Here is a 22,520-nt window from a genome sequence, read left to right as displayed (position 1 = left end):
ATAGATTTTAAATTTATATGAAAAGGCAAAGGGTCTAGAATAGCCAAGACAAATTCAGAAATGATGAATAAGTTGGAAGATTAACAATATTCTATTTCAAGATTTTTAAATAAAACTACTATAAGAAAGACAGTGTGGTATTAGCATGATCAACACCTATACGAATGACTGGCTGATTTTTGTCAAGGGATATAATATTTTCAATAAATGATACTATAACAGTTAGCTGTCCATGCAGTGAGATGAATTTCGATCCTTACATCATATACAAAACTTAACACAAAATGGATCATAGACATAAACTGAAAACCTAAAACTACAAACTTTTCCAAGAGATCAGAGGAGAAGATCTCTGTTACCCTATGTTAGGCAAAGATTTTCTAGATACAATACCAAAAGGATGAGTTCTAAAACAGCAATTTCATAAATAGGATGGCATCAAAATTAAACAGTTCTGTTCTTTAAAAGTCACAAAAGAATGAAAGAGACAATTTGGGAGAAAATACTTGCAATTATATATATATATATATATATATATATATTATTTGTAAGCCAATAGTAATGAAGATGAGGAATAAAAGGGGGGAAAACTAAAATGTGATTTGACTCAATTAAAGACTGACCACTTAAGCCCAGAAGCAGAGGCAGAATTTCTTCCCTTCAGATGAGTGGAGCATAAGCTTTAATAGACATACGTTCTTTCCCAGTCCAGTGGAGAAGGAGAGAGAGGGTCTCTGGGAAGTCAAGGTTTTGTGGGGAAAGAGCTGAGAATGGACTTGCCCTTCCAGTTTATGGGCCCCAAGAAATGGGCCCCTTCCCTTCTGCTAGGGCACAAATAGCACCTCTGATGAGGCCGTCCCAGTCAGCACAATGACAGCAGATGGACTAAGTGTACTTTTTGGCCTCTCATGCTGTATTGGGAAGCTAGTCTTTGCACCTTATCTTTTATGGGATCAGCTGATTAGGGTCCTGACTCTTGTTAAGGGTAGTCAGTCATTCCAGGGAGGAACTGCCTAGGCCCCAAATATCTACCGATCTTTTTTTTTTTAAAGATTTTATTTATTTATTTGACAGAGAGAGATCATAAGTAGGCAGAGAGGCAGACAGAGAGAGTGAGAGGGAAGCAGGCTCCCTGCTGAGCAGAGCGCCGGATGTGGGACTTGATCCCAGGACCCTGAGATCATGACCTGAGCCGAAGGCAGCAGCTTAAACCACTGAGCCACCCAGGCACCCCTATCTACTGATCTTTTAAGACCAGAGAGTGAATATTCAATCCTATAGCCACATTTCAAACATGAAGCCTGAATCCAAACTGCTATATTACGGTAAAGTTGCATCAGCAACTTTTATAGTTAACTTTTATAGTTAAGGCTTTTAGGCTTCATCAAGCTTAGGAACAATCTGGTAACCGAAGAAAGAAGGTCTTGTTCAAAGTCACATTTGTTCAAGGCTGTGCCAGAATTCACTCACCAAGGCAAATAGTTACAACGAGGAGGCAACAGTACAAATATCATCTATCCAAGAGCCTGATACGCAAAAATAATATTTTAATGTCAGAAATAGAGTCAGAACTCAGTATTAGATAAATGCTTTATAAATATCCTTTCATTTCATCCTCATAGGAGCTTTATATGATAGGGATTATCCTGTTTTACAGAGGTATGAACTAAGATTCAGAGAGGTTAAGTCAACAGGTCAGGATCACACTGTCAGTCCGTAGGAGAACCCATATTTGAAGCCAAGACTGTCTGATTCCAGAACCCCGACTCTTAAGACTTCATTTGTCGAAGATCAAAGCTTGTTGTTTCTGACATGAAGGACAAATGGAACAGGAATAAGGAATGCTTTAGACACTCAGAGGCATCTGCCTGGTGGTTACAACTGGGGAAGCCACATGCAGAATTCTCAGAAACGTAGAACTCTGGGTGGAGCCGCCAAGATTCTGACCGAATGAAGTAACAACTCTTCTTAGTAAATGGATATTTGCTAATTGAGTGGGTGGATGGATGACATGAAGAGACTGTTCTTCTTATAAGGAATTAGGAGATACTTCCATACCAAAAAGGAAAATTTCTTCCCTTTCATTCATGGCTTCAAATGAAGAACCCAGTTACCAACACATTAGGACTTCCTCTCACACAACACCAGATACAGGACATTTTTATAAGTGACTCAAGAGAAGGGTGACAGTCTTCCAGGTGGTTGAGAAATGATTGGTCTACATTGTGACTCAGCGTGTGGGCAAGGGGCATATGGAATCCATATATGAATGGATAACAATCCATTTAGAGCCAGGCAACTGGACTGAAACGAATTGGCTGACTGGAAATGGACTTAGTGACCTTGTCTTCAGTCATACTTTTAATGAATTGAACAGATCACTCACTGAGAAAGCCAGTGGGAACATCCAAGCCGTGTTATATAATATTAAAACATTTTCAGTGCCAAGAATGGGAAGAAACACAAGCTTATTTAATTCATGTGCCAGAATGGAAGTATTTTTTGGTCCCTAGCACCCAGCGTGATTATTTATTCTCTTGGTACCAACTCAAATCCAGTTCAAAAATATCCACGCCCTTTATGAATGAAAGGTTGCTTGGGGCTAACAACATACCATCTGTGTCAGCTGGGTCCTCTGGAAAGCAGATACTGAGACAGATTTGGGGTGTAAAAGGCTTACCAGAGAGCCACATTTGCGATCTCTACGGGGCTTGGCAAATTTCACCCTCAGACAACAAATTATGCTTCTCTGGTGGGTTTTTTGGGTTTTTTTGTCTTTTGTTTTTTTCCAAAGGATGGACGATCACAGCTGCACTACACAGGCCTATTTTGCCTAAGGGAAGATATTTTTTGTTTACAAACATTTCAGCAATTCCCCAGATTATTCCATGGCAACTGCACGGAAAGTGCAGCAAGGCGCCGTGTGGCCCCTGGTGGCCAGCCAGAGAACCGCGCTGCGTCCCAGTCCCACTGCCCGTCAGCAGGACCTGGGGGAACAGCCTCTAGCGGCTTCCTTTCGTCCGGCATGCATTGTGAGGTTTCGGCCCTCCGGAGTACTAAATAGTGGCTAATTTTTGTCATATGCATATATACAAATATATATATATCGCAACTATTAGAGGAAGAGTCTCAGCGGTCTACAGAACTGGTACACGTTAGGGTCTGAAAATTGGAAAAGTCTGTTATTTTGACAAATTTGAGAAATCTAGCAAAAGCTCTTGGCTCTCATCTTCATCTCTTTGATTTCCATCCACAACCTAACCCTAATCCTAACCAATCTTCTGCACAGCTTGCAGAGCAAACTTATAAAAACAGGAACGAGATCACTTTACTCCACCGCTCAAAGCTTCCTCTTCCCATCCCACCTAGAAAACCGTCCGAAGGGCTTGTGGTGCTGATCTCTCCAAGCCCAGCCTCATGTCCCCATGTGCAAAATCAGATGGCATTCTTAATAAAAACAAAAATGATAGCAAAATAACTTCAAACTCGTGAGAGAATGTAATTTTGAACCCGCAGTTTACAAAATCCAGCCAAACTCTCCAATGTAGAAATAGGATCAACACTGTTTCACCTATGAAAAGTTGAACATATTTACTTCCACGAATCACTTATCGAGAAGTTTCTGGAGGAAGAGAGTCACAAAATGAGGAAGGAAGCAAAGAAAAAGAAAGATGTGGACCCGGGATGGTACACAAGAGAAGCAAAGGGAGATCCGTGAATAAGGGGAAAGGAACGTTCTAAGACAAGAGCAAGTACCTGAGGGGAGACGGGATCGAGGGCCAGGATTGCGCCTCCGAGTTAAAAAGAAGGAGAAGGAGGAGGAGGAGAAAACAGGAAGAAGGGGAAGAAAAGAAACAAAAGGCAATTCATACTTCCGCCACATACTTAATGAATTAAGAGAGAGATACATAAGGAAAGTAAAACTACAAAATAGTAAGTAACTCTAAGGAAAACTGATGTTTCTGGAAGAAAAGATGTGTAATAACATTACACCACTGAGTTCCAGTATAAGTCATATTAAGAGGGACCACATAAGGTAAGGCCGTGAGCGCAGCCACCTGTCTGGAAGTCTGCGAGCCCAGCCTGATACTGATGCTCTTTACCCATGGGAGCGTATATACTGCAAGTAGCCCTGGACGGGCTGGCGACTCACACTCCTGGATGTGTGCATGGCTCACAGCCCCGCGGTGCACCTGGCTCAGGGGGTATTTGATCCATGCTCCGATCTGCACTCAGGCAGCAGGGATTGACCTGTAAACTGACAGATGGATCACATGTATGGGGCTGTGTACCCATGTGCTTCTGGGAGGGGCTCATTTCCCCGGGGGTGAAACCCACTGGGACAAGGAGCAGGTGCATGGACAGAGGATGTTTGCACAATAAGTAAGTCTGCCATTCCTCACTCTCCGTTTGCATATGGTGCTCCCCATGTCCCACGAACAAGTATCACAGTGGACCCACAGTGAGTAGGAAGGAACTCTGTGAGACTCAAGAAAGGTGGAGTGTGTTGTACGGACAACTGAGGAAATACAGGTGCTGACGACAGAAGAGAGGACGAGCCTTCTGTTCCAAGGAGAAACCGCTTCCATCTCAGCAAGAAGCCAGTGGTGGTGTAAGAAATACAAACGATACCAAGGAACCGCATCTTGTCCTTTTTCATTAGAGATACATCCCTGCAATTACTAATGCTGCAAATTATGACAAAGACAGGAAAGAAAAGGTAGCACGACATGGAAATCCTTTTGAGTAAGTGGTCTTTACTCACTCATCAGGAAGCCGGACGGAGAGAGTGTTGGTGGAATGCACACATGTCAAGAAATGAAATGAAAAGTCAGTTAGTTTTGTGTGGCATTCTTCTACTGTTCTGGGAGAATGAAATGCATCTGCATGCATGAGTTACAAAACCCAACTCGTTTAGTTTTGGTGATTCTACATATGCACTGAATGCTGTTTATTGCATTTAAAGCCAACATGGCACAATAGGAAGATGAAAAGGAAAATTTATGCTAATAAATGACAATGAAGACCACAGGAGGGAAAAAAAAAACCTCTTCTATTGTTGTTCCTTTCAGGGCACAGTTTCCCTGCTTTTTTGAAGATTTTATTTATTTATTTGTCAGAGAGAGAGGACAAGCAGGCAGAGACAGAGAGAGAAGCAAGCTCTCTCCTAAGCAAGGAGCTTGATGCGGGGCTCAATCCCAGGACCCTGGGATCATGACCTGAAGGCAGAGGCTTTAACCACTGATCCACCCAGGTGCCCCCTGGAGCTCCATTTTAAAATGAGAGGCAAATCTTTTCTCCGAGGGCGAATCCACAATTACCTACAGGCACGGCCCTGGGAGGCTGTAGTTAAGGCGGGTGGCCGCTAGGCGGAGACAAAGCACGCGGGCGTGGGCCACCGCTTCCAGCGCGACCCCACGGGGGTCTAATTAGTTGTCCGCCAGACTTCCTGAGCGAGGTTAGCCCCCCGCCCGCTCTTTTCGGTCTCTCTCTCCCACGCGGCCCTCACCAAGCCCTGGAAGTGGGCCAAAGAGACCAGTCGAGAAACCTCTGTGGGCACCGGGAAGAAAATGGGGATCCAGAAAAGAAGGTGAGGCGGGGCGAACGTGCCCAACCCCGGGGAGACTGGGGCCACCGGGGCAGGACGGCAGGAGGGCCCGCGCGCGGCTCCGCAGGGTGCGGTGTGCCCGTGAGCTCGTGTGTTCACGCACGGGGTCATCCGGTTCTGGCGAGGACCGCGAGGGGCCTCAGGGCCCAGCACTTGGTGGCAGGATCACAGGAGGCGCGGAATGGTTTTGAGGCCTCCCAGGCTTAAATGAAGTCATCCAGGGCTTGGCACCAGCACCGCCTGAGGGGTCAGTCAGAGCCTGGATCAAAGAGGAAATCACAGGGCACCTGGGTGGCTCCATGGGTTAAAGCCTCTGCCTTAGGCTTAGGTCATGATCTCAGGGTCCTGGGATCACGCCCCGCATTGGACTCTGCTCAGCGGGGAGCCTGCTTCCCCCTCTGTCTCTGCCTGCCTCTCTGCCTGCTTGGGATCTCTCTCTCTCTGTCAAATAAATAAATAAAATCTTAAAAAAAAAAAAAAAAGGAAATCACAACAAAATTAGAGAATGTTCAGGTCAGTTAAATAACAATGAAAATGTGTCATATCAAAATCTGGGGTGAGGGGTGCCGCTAATGCCCTGTTTGGAAGAACATTGTAGTTATAAATGCTTTTCTTTTGAGAAGAGAAATCTAAAAATCAGTGCCCTAACGTTTCACTGTATGAGGCTCATGGAAGAGCGAAGTAAACTCAAACTAAATTGAGGGGGTGGGTGCTGCCTGCAGGGCTCCACCGCTCCTCTCCGTTGGCCTCCTTGTGCCCCTCAGTGTTGGGGTACTGGCCCTGGCACGTCCTTTATGGGAGCAGGGGTGGGTGGGCGTGGGCGGGGGCGGGGGCGGGGGCGGGGGGGTGGGTGGGCAGGTGCGTCCTGCCAGGGCGCACTGGGAGAGATCAATTAAAGCCCCAGCCCCACATGGTGGTGGTTTCTACCCATAGGGATCATTTCAACCCCCGCAGGTCTCACTTTGAGAGGAGTAAGATGGAGAAAGTCCCCAAAGCAGCTCTGGAACCCTCCAGATCTTTGTCACCAACTTCTCTTTGTGCTGTTAAAAATGGCTTTAAAGAGACCCCTTAGGTGAGACACACAAGCTTTAACACTTTATCAAGTGGCCAGTCTCCTTTTGGAGAACTGCAAAATGGGGCAAAAAGCAAAATATAATTTAATGACTGGTCCATTTTTTCTCCACCATTTTGGGATGCTACTGTTCCCATAAACTAAATTCTCATATATTTTTCTGTTTTCTATTCTCCAGATCCAATGGTTTCATCTGCAGTGTACCAACTACTTTGTTTCCTACAGACTACTATTTGAACTGCTTGGAGGGCAAGCCCCATTTGCTGCTCCTAATTAACATTCTTTCAGTTATTCAAATATACTTATATTTAGTGTGCTAAATTTTATTTTAAAATCCCATTGAATGACAAGGATGCTGAGACAATTAAATGCGGGAAATAGTTTTTTCAACAAAGGTGCCGGGATAACTGAATATCCACATGCAGAAGAATAATGGGCCCCTACCTCACACCATATACAAAAAAGTTACCTCGAAATGTATCATAGACCTAACAGTAAGCACTAAAACCGTTAAACTATTGGAAGAAAATACATAACTCTTCAACTTTGGGTTACAACAAAGGGACAAACAATAAAAGAAAAGAATAGGTAAGCTGGACTACATCAAAATTAAGAACTTTTCTGCTTCAAAGAACATCAAAGAAAAAAAAATTGCAAATTACATTTATAAGGGTTTAGTATCCAGTATAAAGAACTCGTACAATTCAACAAACAGACATAATCTAATTTAAAATGGGCAAAGAAAGGATCTGGACAGACATTTCTCCAAAGAAAATATACATCTCTGTGTATTTATAAAAATATTTATGAAAAATACACCTATTGTATGTGTGTGGAAAAATTTATGAAAATATACAGGTAACTTTATGAAATTTATGAAAATATACATGTAACAAAGAAAACAAGTATTGATGAGGATGTGGAAAAATAAGAACCCTCACATTGCTGGTGGCTTTAGAAAATAATCTGACATTTCCTCAAGAAAGTAAACATAGAGTTAACTTGTGACTCAACAATTTCACTTCCAGGTATATGCCCAAGAGAATTAAAAACATGTCCATACAAAAATTTATACATGAATGTTTACAGCATCATTATTCACAATAACCAAAAAGTGGGAACAACTGAAATGACCATAAACTAATGAATGGAAAATAAAATCTGGTAGACCCATACGATGGAATTTTATTCCACCATAACAAGAAATTAAGTACTGATTTCAAGGTCCATGGATGGACCTTAAAAATATTAATGCTAAGTGAAAGAAGCCAGCCACAAAAGGACACACATTGTTATTTAACTGATATGAAAAGGCTAGAGTAGACAAATCCACAAAAAGAGAGTAGATGAGTAGTGACCAGAGGCTGGAGGGAGAAGGGCAATAGGGAATTACTGCTAATGAGGTGATGAAAATGTTCTGAAATTAGATAGTGATGACGGCACCATGACTCTGAATATACTAACCACTACTGAATTATACTTTAAAAGAGTGAAATTTTTGGTGTCAGAATAACACCTCAATAAAACTGTTCCTTTTTAAAAATTTCATTGATTTGATTTAAATTTACAAATCAAAGATAAATTTTAAACAAATTGACATCTTTGTATTATTTTTCAAACACATTTCTTCATTTATTACATTATTCTATGTTCTTCTGGAAAATCTTCTCCTATAAACATCTCTTGGATTTTTCTTACTCCTGGTATTTTTAGATTTTTTGTCAATATTGTGACTGTCACTTTTCCTATCACATTTTCTATTTTTCTACTGAAGATAGTTTTTTATTTACACATTGTTGATAGACTATATATCTCCACCTTACAAGTTCTAGTTAGATTTTCTTTTTATTTATTTATTTGACAGAGAGAGAGAGAGAGCACAAGCAGGCAGAGTGGCAGGCAGAGAGAGAGGGAGAAGCAGGCTCTCCACTGAGCAGGGAGCCCCATGCGGGACTCGATCCCACGATCCTGGGATCATGACCTGAGCTGAAGACAGCCGCTTAACCAACTGGGCCACCCAGGTGCCCCTCCAGTTAGATTTTCTAGTCACCAAACATACCATCTCAAATGATGTCAGTTCTTTCAAATATTACTAGCTCAATTTTTTCTCTTATTAAGTTACCTGGGACCTTCAGAGGAATGCTAATAGTATTGACATCAAACATCATTTCTCATTCCTCCTTCTGATAAGAATGCTTCTGGCTATTCATAATGTTTACATAGGTTTCTAATAAATATTCTTTATCAACATAAGTTAGGTTTGCTTCTATCCCTAATTTAAAAACACCAATGCCTGTAGAACTTTGCCAAATATTTTTATATCATCTGCTAAGTAAATTCTATTAATGTACATTTCTACTTTTGAACTAGTTTGGAAGTCCTACGATATATCTCAGTATTGATTTTTACAGAACAGATTTGGCTTGCTATTCACTGAATATAAAATTTAACTTTCCTTTTATTTATATTTATATTCCTTTTCTTATAGATGTTGCTTTTTCCCTTTCTTTCCCATTGTCCTACTTGCTAGAGTTTGTCTATTGGCTCATCAAACATATTTTTGTCCCTATTTCATAGATGTGTACTTTTATACTTATTGAGGCATTTCTTTTATTTTCCTTGGTTTTATATCATTATTCTATTTCCCTTTTTCTGTAATGTAATACTTAACTTATGCCTTAATTTTATTATTTTCTAATAACTGTCTTTTTTCTGTTTGGCTTTATCCTTTAACAGAAAAGTTACTTACAAAATTATTCTGTGATTTTTAAATAAGTTTTGTGTTGCCATTTTAACTTATTCATATCTACTTCTTCTTCTTCTTTTTTTTTAATTGGACAGACAGAGGTCACAGAAGTAGGCAGAGAGGCAGGCAGAGGAGAGGGAGAAGCAGGCTCTCCATTGAGCAGAGAGCCCGAAGTGGGGCTCGATCCCACGACCCTGGGATCATGACCTGAGCTGAAGGCAGAGGCTTTAACCCATTGAGCCACCCAGGTGCCCCTTATATCTACTTCTTATCTTATTGTGGTTTTAAAAAAAAATGGGAAGGGTTGAATATTTCCCTTAGGAAGAGTTTAATATTTTCTTTGTAGACATATTTTTTAATGGACCATATACCATATGTACACAAATATATAAAAATATATGTATATACACTTTAGTGTATATATATTTTAATGGAATATATATATATATATATGTGTATGCGTGTGTGTATACACACACACACACACACATATTTCCAGCATTCATGGAATATTTTTAATGGACTATATATATATATATAATACACTTTGGCAAGAAACTATATATATACACACACACACACACACACACACATATATATATATATTCCATTAAAAATATTTCATGAATACTAGAAAATAATGCACATTTCTCTGTGACATATTCTCTTATATGGCTATTAGACAAACTTGTTAATTTAAAAAACTCAAACCTGCTATAAAGTTGTTTCTTTAACAGTGAAGAATAACATGAGAATTACTAAAAGGATAAAAGATGATATATAAACAATTTTCATCATCCCACTAAAACTTTGTGCCTGAAAAACCTTTTATTATAAGCAAATATATAAATATGTAATAAATTATTCAAACAAGGTTGGGGATAATTCCATTATAAGTTTTTATCTCAACAAGAACACATTTTCAGGATTAATTGCAAGAACAATGCTTTTACTCAGTACAAACAAAATGAACATTTTGCCTAAAGTTTTTCTTGCATTAACAATCGTGGAATTTCTTACCACTCAGTGTTCGGGTATAAGTGATGACCTATGGCTGCAGGCTCCGCACATGCATTACTCTGACAGGATTTCATTTCTAAAATGAGTTCTTTGATGTCGAATTAAAGATGTACTTTGACAGAAAACATCACTGCATTTATTACATTCATAAGGTTTCTCCCCTGTGTGTGTTTGCTTGTTTAGTAAGGGCTGAGCTTAAGCTGAAAGATTTCCCACATTCATCACACTGGTAGGGTTTCTCTCCCATATGAGTTCTCTGATGTCGAATTAGTGATGTTCTATAGCAAAATAGTTTTTGACATAGATTACATAGATAGGGCTTCTCACCAGAATGAATTTTTAGATGTTCAGTAAGGTTCAGTAAGGTGTGTGCTTCTGCTGAAGGTTTTTCCACATTCCACATTCATTACATTCATAGGGTTTCTCTCCAGTATGAATTCTCTGATGTTGAATGGAGGCTGGGGTATGACTGAAGGCTTTTCCACATTCCGTGCATTTATAGGGTCTTTCTCCAGTGTGAGTTCTCCGATGTCGGATTAGTGATGTGCTATGGCAAAAAACCTTCTGACATTCCTTACACTGGTAGGATTTCTCCCCAGAATGAATTCCCTGATGTTCAATAAGATGTGTGCTCCCGGCTGAAGGTTTTCCCACATTCAATACATGCGTATGGCTTCTTTCCAGTATGAATTCTGTGATGTTGAGTAAGGGCTGAAATATGACTGAAAGCCTTCCCGCATTCATTGCAAGGGTAGGGTTTTTCTCCAGTATGAATTCTCTCGTGATTTCTAAGGGATGACTTATGACTAAAAGTTTTTTCACATTTGCTACATTCGTAAGGTTTCTCCCCAGTATGGACTCTTTGATGTTGAATAAGATTAGTGCTCTGACTAAAAGCTTTTCCACATTCATTGCATTCATAAGCCTTCTCTCCAGTATGTATTCTTTGATGATGAATAAGATTAGTGTTCTGGCTGAAGGATTTACCGCACAGTTTACATTCATGCTTCTCTCTCATACAAATTTTCTTAGGTTCCATTAGTACTGAACTATGGCTTTACATTTAAACTGTTTCCAGAATACATAAGGTTTGAGATAAAAATGCATCCTTGCTTATATCTAATAAATTATTTTCCATTTATGAGTTGCCTTTTAAAAAAATCAACTGACACCTATGCTTTAAGCTTCTATCATTTATGTCATAATTATGTCATACTTATCTTTAAAAACTCTCAGTTGTTTGAAAAGAGTTGAGCTCAGGTTAAATATTTCCTGAAAATTATTATATTAATGATTTTCCTCTTTAACTGAGTGTCCTTGTAATTCACTTTTACTAGTGTTTCTCAAGTTGGTTATCAAATTCCAATTCTTCTATTGCCAAGTTTTAGGAACCATCATTTAGAAAAATGTCTAACATTATGCCATGACACTATTCTTTTTCAGAAGCTTTCTGCTTTGGAGTTGATGTTCTGACTTTGGATATAGTATCCAGGATTAAGGAAAAGACAGTATCTCTTACCTCTGGAATATAAAAGGAAAAAACAAAACTTGCTCATCAATAACAGAAAAATAATAATAATAGTAAAAATGAACCAGTGCTGTAATGAAACAAAAGATTATACAGTATAACTCCTGATTAATATGGAAGTCTAAAGAAGGGAAGGAGCAATACAGATAGGAGAGTAAAAGAAATGGAAACATTGAGACAAAATATATATAACAAAAAAAAAATAAAGACACAGGTAAGTACATGACATGAAAAAAGTCAGTGACATTAATTCAAATGAATGTTTTTGGAAAGCAGAGATTAAAAAAATAAGAAAGGAAAAGTGAAATGTGACTGGATAATAAAAACTCTGACAAACACAGAAATTCAATACCATATAGTAGGAGATAGGAAAACTAAAGTTTTTAGTAGCAAAGTGATAAATATGAAATATTTTAGATGAAGATGCTTGTTAATTTTATTTAAAGTGAATAATGAAAGAAAAAGGCTATTGAATTCAGTAAAAAGGATAAAATAAGTGTTATGGGCCTGGACTAGGATCATACTAGCAATAACTTAGTGTAGGAGTAAATCTAAAACACAAAAAAGAAGAAAGAAATTTTAAAAAACACCAACACTGATTATGGGGACTTTTTACAAAATGAAGTTTATAAGGATACAAGTTTCTTTGTCAATAACTTTGGAACTAATGGTCGTACTAATTGTTGTACTAACAGAGGAACTAACAGTACCCTAATAGTGGTACTAATAATAGAAATATTGAAGGAAAAGGAGGTGACTTAGTGTAAGTTGGTGATTTCATTTTTCATAATATTGCGTCTAAAGTGATTGAAAGTGAAGTGGGACATTTAATGGAGACAGACTCTAAGCAAGAAAACTATGGGGACAGGATTCAAATGCAATATTTGGAATAAAAAAAAACATTTCATGGAGTTAATGACATGGGAGGACTATGAAGATATCAGAATGCACAGACTCTCTGAGATAAAAAATAAACAAGTAGAAAGTAAACCTTAAAAGCATGTGCAATTGTGCTAAGGCAAAAGTAAAGCTAATTAAAAAAGCATTTGGAAAGGGACAAGAACAATAACAAAAAAATCAACTGATGTCACAGAAGCAAAGAAAAAACATCGAATGCAGCAGAAACTCTGACTACAGAAAGGACTAAGAACAGGGTGCTATCAAGAAAGAATTTAAGATTCAGGAGTGTCTTCCAAATAATGTTAGTATAAAAATAGAAGATAATAACCTACTTCAAAGACTACAACAGAATAGGAATGGAGGCTGTTAGCTACAAATGCAGCAAGTCTGGTAATGAAAGGAGAGAACAAAATTAAAAGGTGGATAAAAATTAAATTATGTTATGCAAGGAGTTCTTTTAAAAGAAAAACTTTTGGGGCAACTGGGTGGCTCAGTGGGTTAAAGTCTCTGCCTTTGGCTCGGGTCATGATCCCAGGGTCTTGGGATCAAGCCCCGCATTGGGCTCTCTGCTTGGCAGGGAGCCTGCTTCCTCCTCTCTGCCTGCTTCTCTGCCTACTTGTGATCTCTGTCAAATACATAAATAAAATCTTTAAAAGAAAAACTTTTGACTATTGGAAGTTAGAACTGAGAATGACTGAATTATGAAATAATTAATAAATCAAGGTCTTAAAACCTTGATGAGTGGAAAAGAATGGAGTCTGGGGTACAGAAGGACAGACTAATTAGCAGTAGAAGAGCTGATATCTATTTCTCTAAGATCACAGAGTTACGTAAGGAGATGGATAAAGATATGTAGATATGAAGCTGATGTTCGAACTAGATGAACTCAGTTTTTGACACCGATTAAAGGACTCTGCACAGTGGGCACTAACCAACATTTCTAAATCTACCTCCTGGTACCAATATTGTTACTACCACCAGCACAATGGACAGATGGACTGTTACTTACAAGGATTTCTAGCTATTTGGTTGTTACTTAGCTATCTGATTTTTTTCTTGGTTAAGTATTCCCCATTTTTTCCTGTTATCTATAAATAGGGTTCTTCCTACTTGAAAGATAACATCCAATTTAAAAAGCTGATATCCCGGGGCGCCTGGGTGGCTCAGTGGGTTAAGCCGCTGCCTTCGGCTCAGGTCATGATCTCAGGGTCCTGGGATCGAGTCCCACATCGGGCTCTCTGCTCAGAAGGGAGCCTGCTTCCCTCTCTCTCTCTCTCTGCCTGCCTCTCTGCCTACTTGTGATCTCTCTCTGTCAAATAAATAAATAAAATAAATAAATAAATAAATAAATAAAAAGCTGATATCCCATTCTTGGTTTAGGATATAGGCTTGGATGTTTATGATGGATCTCATAAGTGTGCCCTAAGTTGTCTTCAGGAACTCTGAGATAAAGGAATCTTGATGCTAAGGTGGCAAAATAAAACTATCCACTTACAATGTTGTGAAGAAAAGACATCTTAACTCTGTACGCAAACAAAATAAAACACCTCTGGTCCCCAAACTCAAAGCCCAATCTCAGATAAACACTTATAAAACATATTTTGATATTTGGGGGAAAAGTCACTGTAATCTGCATTAATTACAAAGCCTTACTTATCTACGGAGACAAGCCTCCTACAATTGCCATCACATCCCTTACAGTGTCTGATAATGATCTGGTTCTTTTCGTTCCTACAAGATAAAGTTCACCAGCACCTCCTCCAATGTCTCTGGTTCCTAACACATCAAATAACTACTCACTAAAGGATCACTCATGCAATCATTTATCATGGAAAGAGTAAAGCTAAGAACTGAAAATAACAAAGTGGAGGGCTAGCAAGTTGTTCAAAGACGATTTGCAGTTCTAAGTAAAAAAAAGTGGTTAAAAGTACATTATTTGGTGACACTATGTATCTGCTGAGAGTACAAAGAAGCAAAACAAGAGGAGAGAATGAGAACATTGCAATACGTGAAGGAATAAGGATGGAAGATTTTCCCAACTGATGACTCATAGATTCAAGAAGTCCTAAGCCAAAAGCAAGCTAAATACAAAGAAAAGCACATCCAAGGATATCATAGTCAAACTTCTGAAAATCAGGGACAAAAAAAAATCATAAAGCAGTATAAGAAAATAGGCATGGTCACCTCAAAATAGCAACCCTCTGCTCACTTCTCAGCAGTTAAAGAGAACCAACTGAAAATGCATGTTTCTGGATGGAAAGACTCAGTATCTTAAAGACACCAGCGCTCTCTTGTGAGTTGAAGGTACCCTCCCCACTCAAATATGCAAAAGTCCCAACCCCCAGGACCTCAGAATGTGACCTTACTTGGAAAGAGTTGTCAGTGCAGATAGAGATGAGGTCATACTAGAGTAGGGTAAGCCCCTTGTAAGTCATGTGAAGACACAGACACACCGGGAGTACACCATGTGACAATGAAAGCGGAGATTAGTTATGTAGTGTAAGCAAGAAATGCCAGAGACTGAGGGCAAACCACCAGAAGCGAGGGAGGATTCCCCTACAGGTTTCAGATGCATCATGGCCCAGCCGACACCTGGATTTTGGACTTCCAGCCTCCAGAATTACGGGACAATACATCTCTATTGTTTTAAGCCATGCACTTTGTGGTATTTTGCTAAAGCAGTCCTACAAAACTGATATGCCTCCCAATTTTACTTATAGAATATGCGTTTTTCTAAACAAAAACAAAATGAGGCCAAACGGGGACGCGTCCGTACTATGTAACAAAATATACGTAGGTTCATTGAAACAGGGTAGTCCTGACACAAGAACAGACAGAAAAAATAATGAAAATGAATAATGAGCCTAGAAATAGGCCCACTCTTTTTAGGGATGTAATGCATGATAAATGTGGCATGTCAAATACTTGGGGAAAGATGGAGATTCAATAAATGATCTTAGGACAAGGGCCTATCCATTGAGGGGAAAAAATAAACTTAACGCCGTTGCCTTAAATTGTTGGTGAATTAGAGTGAAACATTAAAAGTAAAACTACAAGGGGCGCCTGAGTGGCTCAGTGGGTTAAAGCCTCTGCCTTCGGCTCAGGTCATGATCCCAGGGTCCTGGGATCGAGCCCCACATCGGGCTCTCTGCTCCGCGGGGAGCCTGCTTCCTCCTCTCTCTCTGCCTGCCTCTCTGCCTAGTTGTGATTCTTCTCTGTCAAATAAATAAAAAATATTTTAAAAAATAATAATAATAAAAATAAATAAATAAAAGTAAAACTACAAAATAACCAGAAAACATATCAGAAAAATATTTTTATAACCTTGCAGTGGGAAAGTCCCTTAAAAATGTAAAACCTGGTGTTTATATAGGAAAACATTCAGATCTGACTACATAAACCTATAAGGCAATCAATGAAACTAAGAGAAAAGCCATACTGGGAGTAAATATTCCCAACTTAATAAAACAAAAGGATTATTAGCTGTATTATATAGAATTTCTACAAGTCCATTAAGAAAAAATATAATGCAATACAAATGTGAGCAAAGAAAACAAACAGGAAAATTACAGAAGAAACACAAATGGCCAAAACAAATGAAAAGATTTTCAACCTCACTTTTAATCATGGGAACTCAAATTAAAATGAGACCTCATTTTTCAAACATCAGATTGGCAAAGATGTTAAAATACAGATAATATCCAGTATTGCTTACGTATGTGGGGAAACAGGTGCTCTCATACAACATTAGTGGATTTTTAAACTGCAATAGCCTTTCAGGGAGGGAATTTTTTTTTTTAAAGGGCACTTATTTATACATATTAAAGTCTCATTATAATCACACCAAATTTATCATTGTTCGAATCATATATTTTAATAATAATCATGTTACCAGCAAAAATTAACCCATGGCACATTATACTTCCTCTATTATTACATTTATTGTACTTCAGTATTCTACTTTCAATGTTCTCTTTTCCTTCCTAGAGCATAATCTTCTTGAGGACAGTGACACTGTCTAACTTACTCTTCTGTCTTTAGCTCCACACATAGAACCTGGCACGTATCACACATCCAATAAATATTTCTTGAATGAGTGAGACTTCTCTCGAGTTCCAATCCAGCAGCCTTCATACAACAGCATCCTGCCAGTTACATCTGCTCCCTTAAAGAAGTATGACTTAAGACACTATTTTTCCGGGGCGCCTGGGTGGCTCAGTGGTTAAGCCGCTGCCTTCGGCTCAGGTCATGATCTCAGGGTCCTGGGATCCAGCCCCGCATCGGGCTCTCTGCTCAGTGGGGAGCCTGCTTCCTCCTCTCTCTCTGCCTGCCTCTCTGCCTACTCGTGATCTCTCTCTGTCAAATTAAAAAAAAAAAAATCTTAAAAAAAAAAAAGACACTATTTTTCCTTTGTCTTAAGAGTCAATCAGTGTATAGACTGTATTATGATATTACCATAAAAAATTCAGAGTGAACAGGATTAGGATCCTAAAATATCATCTGATCTGTCCCCCTTCTATGCAGACCTACTGACAGCTAAACCATCAGTAATTAGATTTTTCAACCCAGCATTTATGGAACATCTTCTAACTGCAAAGGAAGTTTAGAGTTAATGTTCCCTGTGGTCAGCTTTCCTATTTCTGAGCAAGGACTATAATCACCGATTTTTTTTTAAAACCCCATGTGCTTGGTAGGGCGCATTTTAGATGTTTCAGTGAGTACTTGTTGATTAAATTCTACAAACTGATATTTATTCCTTTTTCAGCTTGGTTTCTGGAAGCCTGCACCTCTGAATTCTAAACCATACCTCTGCTGTTGCTGGGTGAGATTTCTGGATCTGAGCAGCCAGACAGAACCCATGACAACCCCCCAAAAATGTCATCATAGACCCTGTCTCTCTTCCTAGTACACAGGTGACCTGACATCTGTCATTAAAACTCTCTGTGGTTACTGTTCTCTCAACTCAGAACCATCCCCACAATTCAGCCAGGCAAAGATATGTGACTGTCCTAATCTTTGCCATGTTCCTCAGATCATCTAACTGTGAATTCTTTGGGTTTTTTGGGGGGGCTGACTCTGATATTGTTAGAGAAGTAGAGACAAGAAAATGAACACAGGACCAGATGCTAGAGGTTTTTACCTTCAGAACCTTGCAAACAATGTCACAATATCAGGCATTTGAGCTAGAAAGAGGTTTGGGAAACACGACAACTAATTTCCTAGTTTTCCCAAGACACAAGTCCAGCCAGCAGGAGTTAAGAAATTGGCCTAAGGCCACACAGCTAGCCACGGGCCGCGCTAGCACTGTAGCCTCTCCCCCATTCTCAAGTGCGGAATTATTTCTCTCCATTAAAAATCGTCCAAGCACTACTGATGAAAAGAAAATGACAAGAATGACCAAAAGTATATTCTGAATTATCAGTCAAATCCAGAGATAAAAATTATTTAAAATTCAGGGGTTTAGAGGTTTTAGCAATGGGCTATTCAAGTTTTCCTGAATCTTTCTAAAGACATGAATACATTATAAATTAAGTGTTGAAATATTGATGAACATAACAAAGTATCCATTTTTAATCAAACAGGTAGACAGCTGTAAACATTTTTTTTAAAGATTTTATTTATTTATTTGACAGACAGCGATCACAAGAGGCAGGCAGAGAGAGAGAGGGAAGCAGGCTCCCCGCTGAGCTGAGAGCCTGACGTGGGGCTCAATCCCAGGACTCCGGGATCATGACCTGAGCCAAAGGCAAAAGCTTTAACCCACTGAGCCACCCAGGCGCCCAGCTGTAAACATTTTAAATGGACAGACTCCCAGCTGACACATGCAACTTGAATGCCTGTTAAGCAAATCTCCACTCACAAATGACAATGGGATCTGCACACAACTGAAATCAATATGCATTTCAATGGTTTTAGCCCAAGCTGATAATACAGACATCAAAGCTTTGAGAATTGGCTAAGGTGTCTTGTCTTTACTGTTTTTGAAATAAACTAAACTGAAAATGAGACACACTTGGAAGAGAAGGAAATCCTATACATTTAGCTCTGTTTCAAGAGAGCATAGTTGAGCTCTTCGAACAGAAATCCCTTGGAACTCAAGAACGACAGAAGCATAAAATAACTGTAGAGATTTCTTCCAAGGCATAACAGTGTAGGTGGATAGTATATCATTTATAATTTTTCTGGAAAAATTACTGTTCTTGATATATCTATTTAAAAATACATATATATATATATATATATATGAACAACAGAACTACCAAGAATTTTACCCAATAATTATCCCAGACACTGGTCTGGGTACATGAGAAGAAGTGGGATCTAACGCACAAGTAGAGGGGTTGGCCATAAATGAGAGGAAAGACTACATGGAAATACTTCTAGAAAGGCTGGTGAATGTGAGGGTGGAGAGCCTTTGGAAGTTCTTTTCTGGTTGTTCTCTTCTCTCGGTGAAACAGGAAGCAGGATCATCAGCGGAGGGTGATCATGGGGAAGGACCTGGAGGTCTGATGTGAGTAATGTGTTAGTTACTGCCACATAGTTGGCAGGAACGGGAGAGTAAAGAAAACAGGGAAATCGGGGCACCTGGGTGGCTCAGTGGGTTAAGCCTCTGCCTTCCGCTCAGGTCACGATCTTAGGATCCTGGGATAGAGCCCTGTATCAGGCTCTTTGTTCAGCAGGGAGCCTGCTTCCCCCTCCCCCACACCCCTGCTTGCCGCTCTGCCTGCTTGTGATCTCTGTCAAATAAATAAAATCTTTAAAAAAAAAAAAGAAAGAAAGAAAACAGGGAAATCATCTTTCAATCATCTTTCACCTGGATTGCTGCCTTAGTTCCTAATTAAATGTCCTACGTCTGCTCCTGTTCCCATGCAGTCTATCTTCAATAGAGCATCCAGAATGGTTCTTTTAACATATAAGCCAAATCATGTCACTTCTCTCCTCAAAATCCTCCTACAAAAATCAATAAATTGCATGTAAATTATACCGCAGTAGAGCTGATTAAACAAGAACTACTATAGCCAACTGCCTATGGCTTCTCCTCTCGCACTGAGTAAAAGCCAAATTCCTACACAGCCCTATGGGATCTGGACCCCTCCTACCTTTCCCAACATCTACTATGCTGTTACTCACTCTTCTGTCCACAATGGCCTGCATAAAGGCTCAGCACATTTGAACCTCTGGGCCTTTGCATTTGCTGTTCCCTCTGCCTAAGAAGCCTCACCCCAACCTCATATATGTGCAATGCTCACCTTCTCATTTTCTTAAAGTCTGTACTCAATGTCACACTCATGAATAACAGCGGTCCTTGGCTCTCCCTAAGCCTGTTACTCTAGTGTAGTTTCCTCTGCAAGTCACTATCTGACACACTTACATTTACTTGTTTATTGTCTGTGTGCCCACCCTAGACATTAGTTCTGTGTACACAGGGACTTTGCTTTGTTCACTGCTGTATCCCCAGTGCCTCAAACATTACCTGGCAAAAAAGCAGGCCCCCCATTAACATTTATTCAATGAATGAAAGAAAGAAAGACCTTTCCTCCCACTGGGCAAAAAGAAGATATTTCAGGAAAGAAAAAGTAAAACCGAGTTGCATTAAGATTTACTTGTATATCTTATGTGCACAAAGTTAAAGTTTCCAGACAGGCTCAAGAAAGTATGCCACCTGGAGTGAAGTATGAGATGGAAAAGTGTGCTGTTTCCTCAGTCTCAATTCTCACATGCTTCTCATAAGTGAGCATCTTGTTACGCTAGGAGTTATTTCAATATTTAAAGAATATATTTGGGGAGTACCTGGGTGGCTCGGTCAGTTAGGCGTCTGTCTTCAGCCCAGGCCCTGATCCCAGGGTCCAGGGATGGAGTCCCACATCAGGATCCCTGCTCTACAGGGAGTCTGCTTCTCCTTCTGCCTCTCCACTCATTCTCTCAATCCCTCTCTCTCTCAAATAAATAAATAAAATCCTTAAAAAATGGTTGTCTTATAAAAAAGCAAGGAACACATTTGGGTACATTTATACATGTATTACTACATAATTGCATACATTAATGTGTACATATAAATTATGAGCAGTTTAAGAAAATTTCAAAGGAGGGGCGCCTGGGTGGCTCAGTGGGTTAAGCCGCTGCCTTCGGCTCAGGTCATGATCTCGGGGTCCTGGGATCGAGCCCCGCATCGGGCTCTCTGCTCCGCGGGGAGCCTGCATCCTCCTCTCTCTCTCTGCCTCCCTCTCTGCCTACTTGTGATCTCTCTGTGTCAAATAAATAAATAAAATCTTTAAAAAAAAGAAAATTTCAAAGGATATTTAACTACATGTGATTTTTCAAACTTCAGGTAGGCACTTTAGAAATTAAAAACAGCTTAGGGTACAAATTGGTCTTGAAAGTTTTGCTCACCAAAGACTATGTGATCAGATCTTTCTTCTTAATGCCATCTTGCCTAGTCAACTAGAGACCTGAGAAGGCAGAGCTGAAAAAGACAAGGGCGTTGAGAAATCAGGACTGTCTTTACGGGAACCCTGTCTGACTACCTAGATGTGAATCAGAACAATCACTGCTCTTCATAGCCCACAGAAAGTAGGGAAGCAATTCCACACCTCCTTACAGAAGAGGCTTCAGAAATTTGCCTACAGGGGCACCTGCATGGCTCAGTGGGTTAAAGCCTCTGCCTTCAGTTCAGGTCATGATCCCAGGGTCCTGGGATTGAGCCCCGCATCGGACTCTCTGCTCAGTGGGGAGCCTGCTTCCTCCTCTCTCTCTGCCTGCCTCTCTGCCTATTTGTGATCGCTGTCTGTCAAATAAATAAAATTAAAAAAAAGAAAAGAAAAGAAAAGAAAAGAAATTTGCCTACAAAACAACAAACCAAAAAAACTTCAGGAGAAACTGTTTTTCAGAGGAAAGAGCAAAGAAATGGGTGTCAGAAGACCTACATCCTACATTGGGGGGGCGGGGGGGTTGCTACTAGATCAGTCTTCCTCTAATTCCCAAACAAGGTCTGGAGCGGCCGTCCCTGCCCCTTTGAGTATCTGATCCCAGCACAGCCAAAAGACCCGCAGGCCCACGCTCCGTCCTCTGACCTACCCACAGCTCCCAACCCACAAGTGACAGCCCAAACTGCGACCCTTATGGCTGGGATGCCCAGCCAGAGCTCTGCCTCCCCCTAATCCAGACACAGCCCTATACCCGCTAAAACCCAATGCAGAGACCCCCCCCCCCCCCCCGCCCTTGCACTGAACTCAGACGCGAACTCGGATCTCCAATTCTCCCATCTTTCTTCCGCCCCCGCCCCTGAGCCGGGAAGGAGGGTTTTCCAGGCCTCTCGCGCCCCTGCCCCAGCCCCTGCGGTCGTGAGGTGTCCTGAGCGGAGGTCCCTCCCCAACTACCACCCGGGGGCAGAAGTCAGGAAAAGAACAATCTCACCAGGCCAAAGAGAAATGAACGGCCCCGGACTATCCAGAGCCCCCTACTCCGCAAGCCAGGAAGCGCGCCTGCGCACGCGGCCGCCTAGAACTACATTTCCCAGCATGTTCTGCAAAGGTCGGGCGCCCTGGAGCCGCATCTCCTGCGGTTTCCGGAGTTGCCTTTCTGTCTCCTGGCTACTTGCAAGCTGGCGTGGCCTTCTTCCGTTATTTAAAAAAAAAAAAGAAAAAAG

The 22,520-nt window shown here is 40.3% G+C and overlaps 2 protein-coding genes across 2 annotated transcripts in view; both read right to left on the bottom strand.

Moving 5' to 3' along the window:
- Positions 1–22,318, bottom strand: part of LCN9 (lipocalin 9) — a 28,102-nt gene extending 5,784 nt beyond the window's left edge. The window contains exons 1-2 of the mRNA XM_046023203.1: positions 22,289–22,318; positions 21,266–21,338 (exon numbers count right to left, since the gene is read on the bottom strand). The gene's annotated coding sequence lies outside the window, so the exon portion shown is untranslated. The remainder of the gene's footprint in view (positions 1–21,265; positions 21,339–22,288) is intronic.
- On the bottom strand, positions 10,299–11,921 carry ZNF883 (zinc finger protein 883). The gene is given in 5 exon segments (XM_046023202.1): positions 10,299–10,624; positions 10,626–10,810; positions 10,812–10,842; positions 10,844–11,079; positions 11,081–11,921. Coding segments are annotated over 5 exon segments (981 nt in total). The 5' UTR covers positions 11,486–11,921; the 3' UTR covers positions 10,299–10,500.
- Positions 22,319–22,520: the final 202 nt, after the last annotated feature.

This window comes from Meles meles, chromosome 11, assembly GCF_922984935.1.
Source record: "Meles meles chromosome 11, mMelMel3.1 paternal haplotype, whole genome shotgun sequence".
In the NCBI taxonomy this organism is placed as follows: Eukaryota; Metazoa; Chordata; class Mammalia; order Carnivora; family Mustelidae; genus Meles; species Meles meles.
The sequence above is the reverse complement of the archived record's forward strand: the minus strand, read 5'-3'. Positions and strand labels throughout refer to the sequence as shown.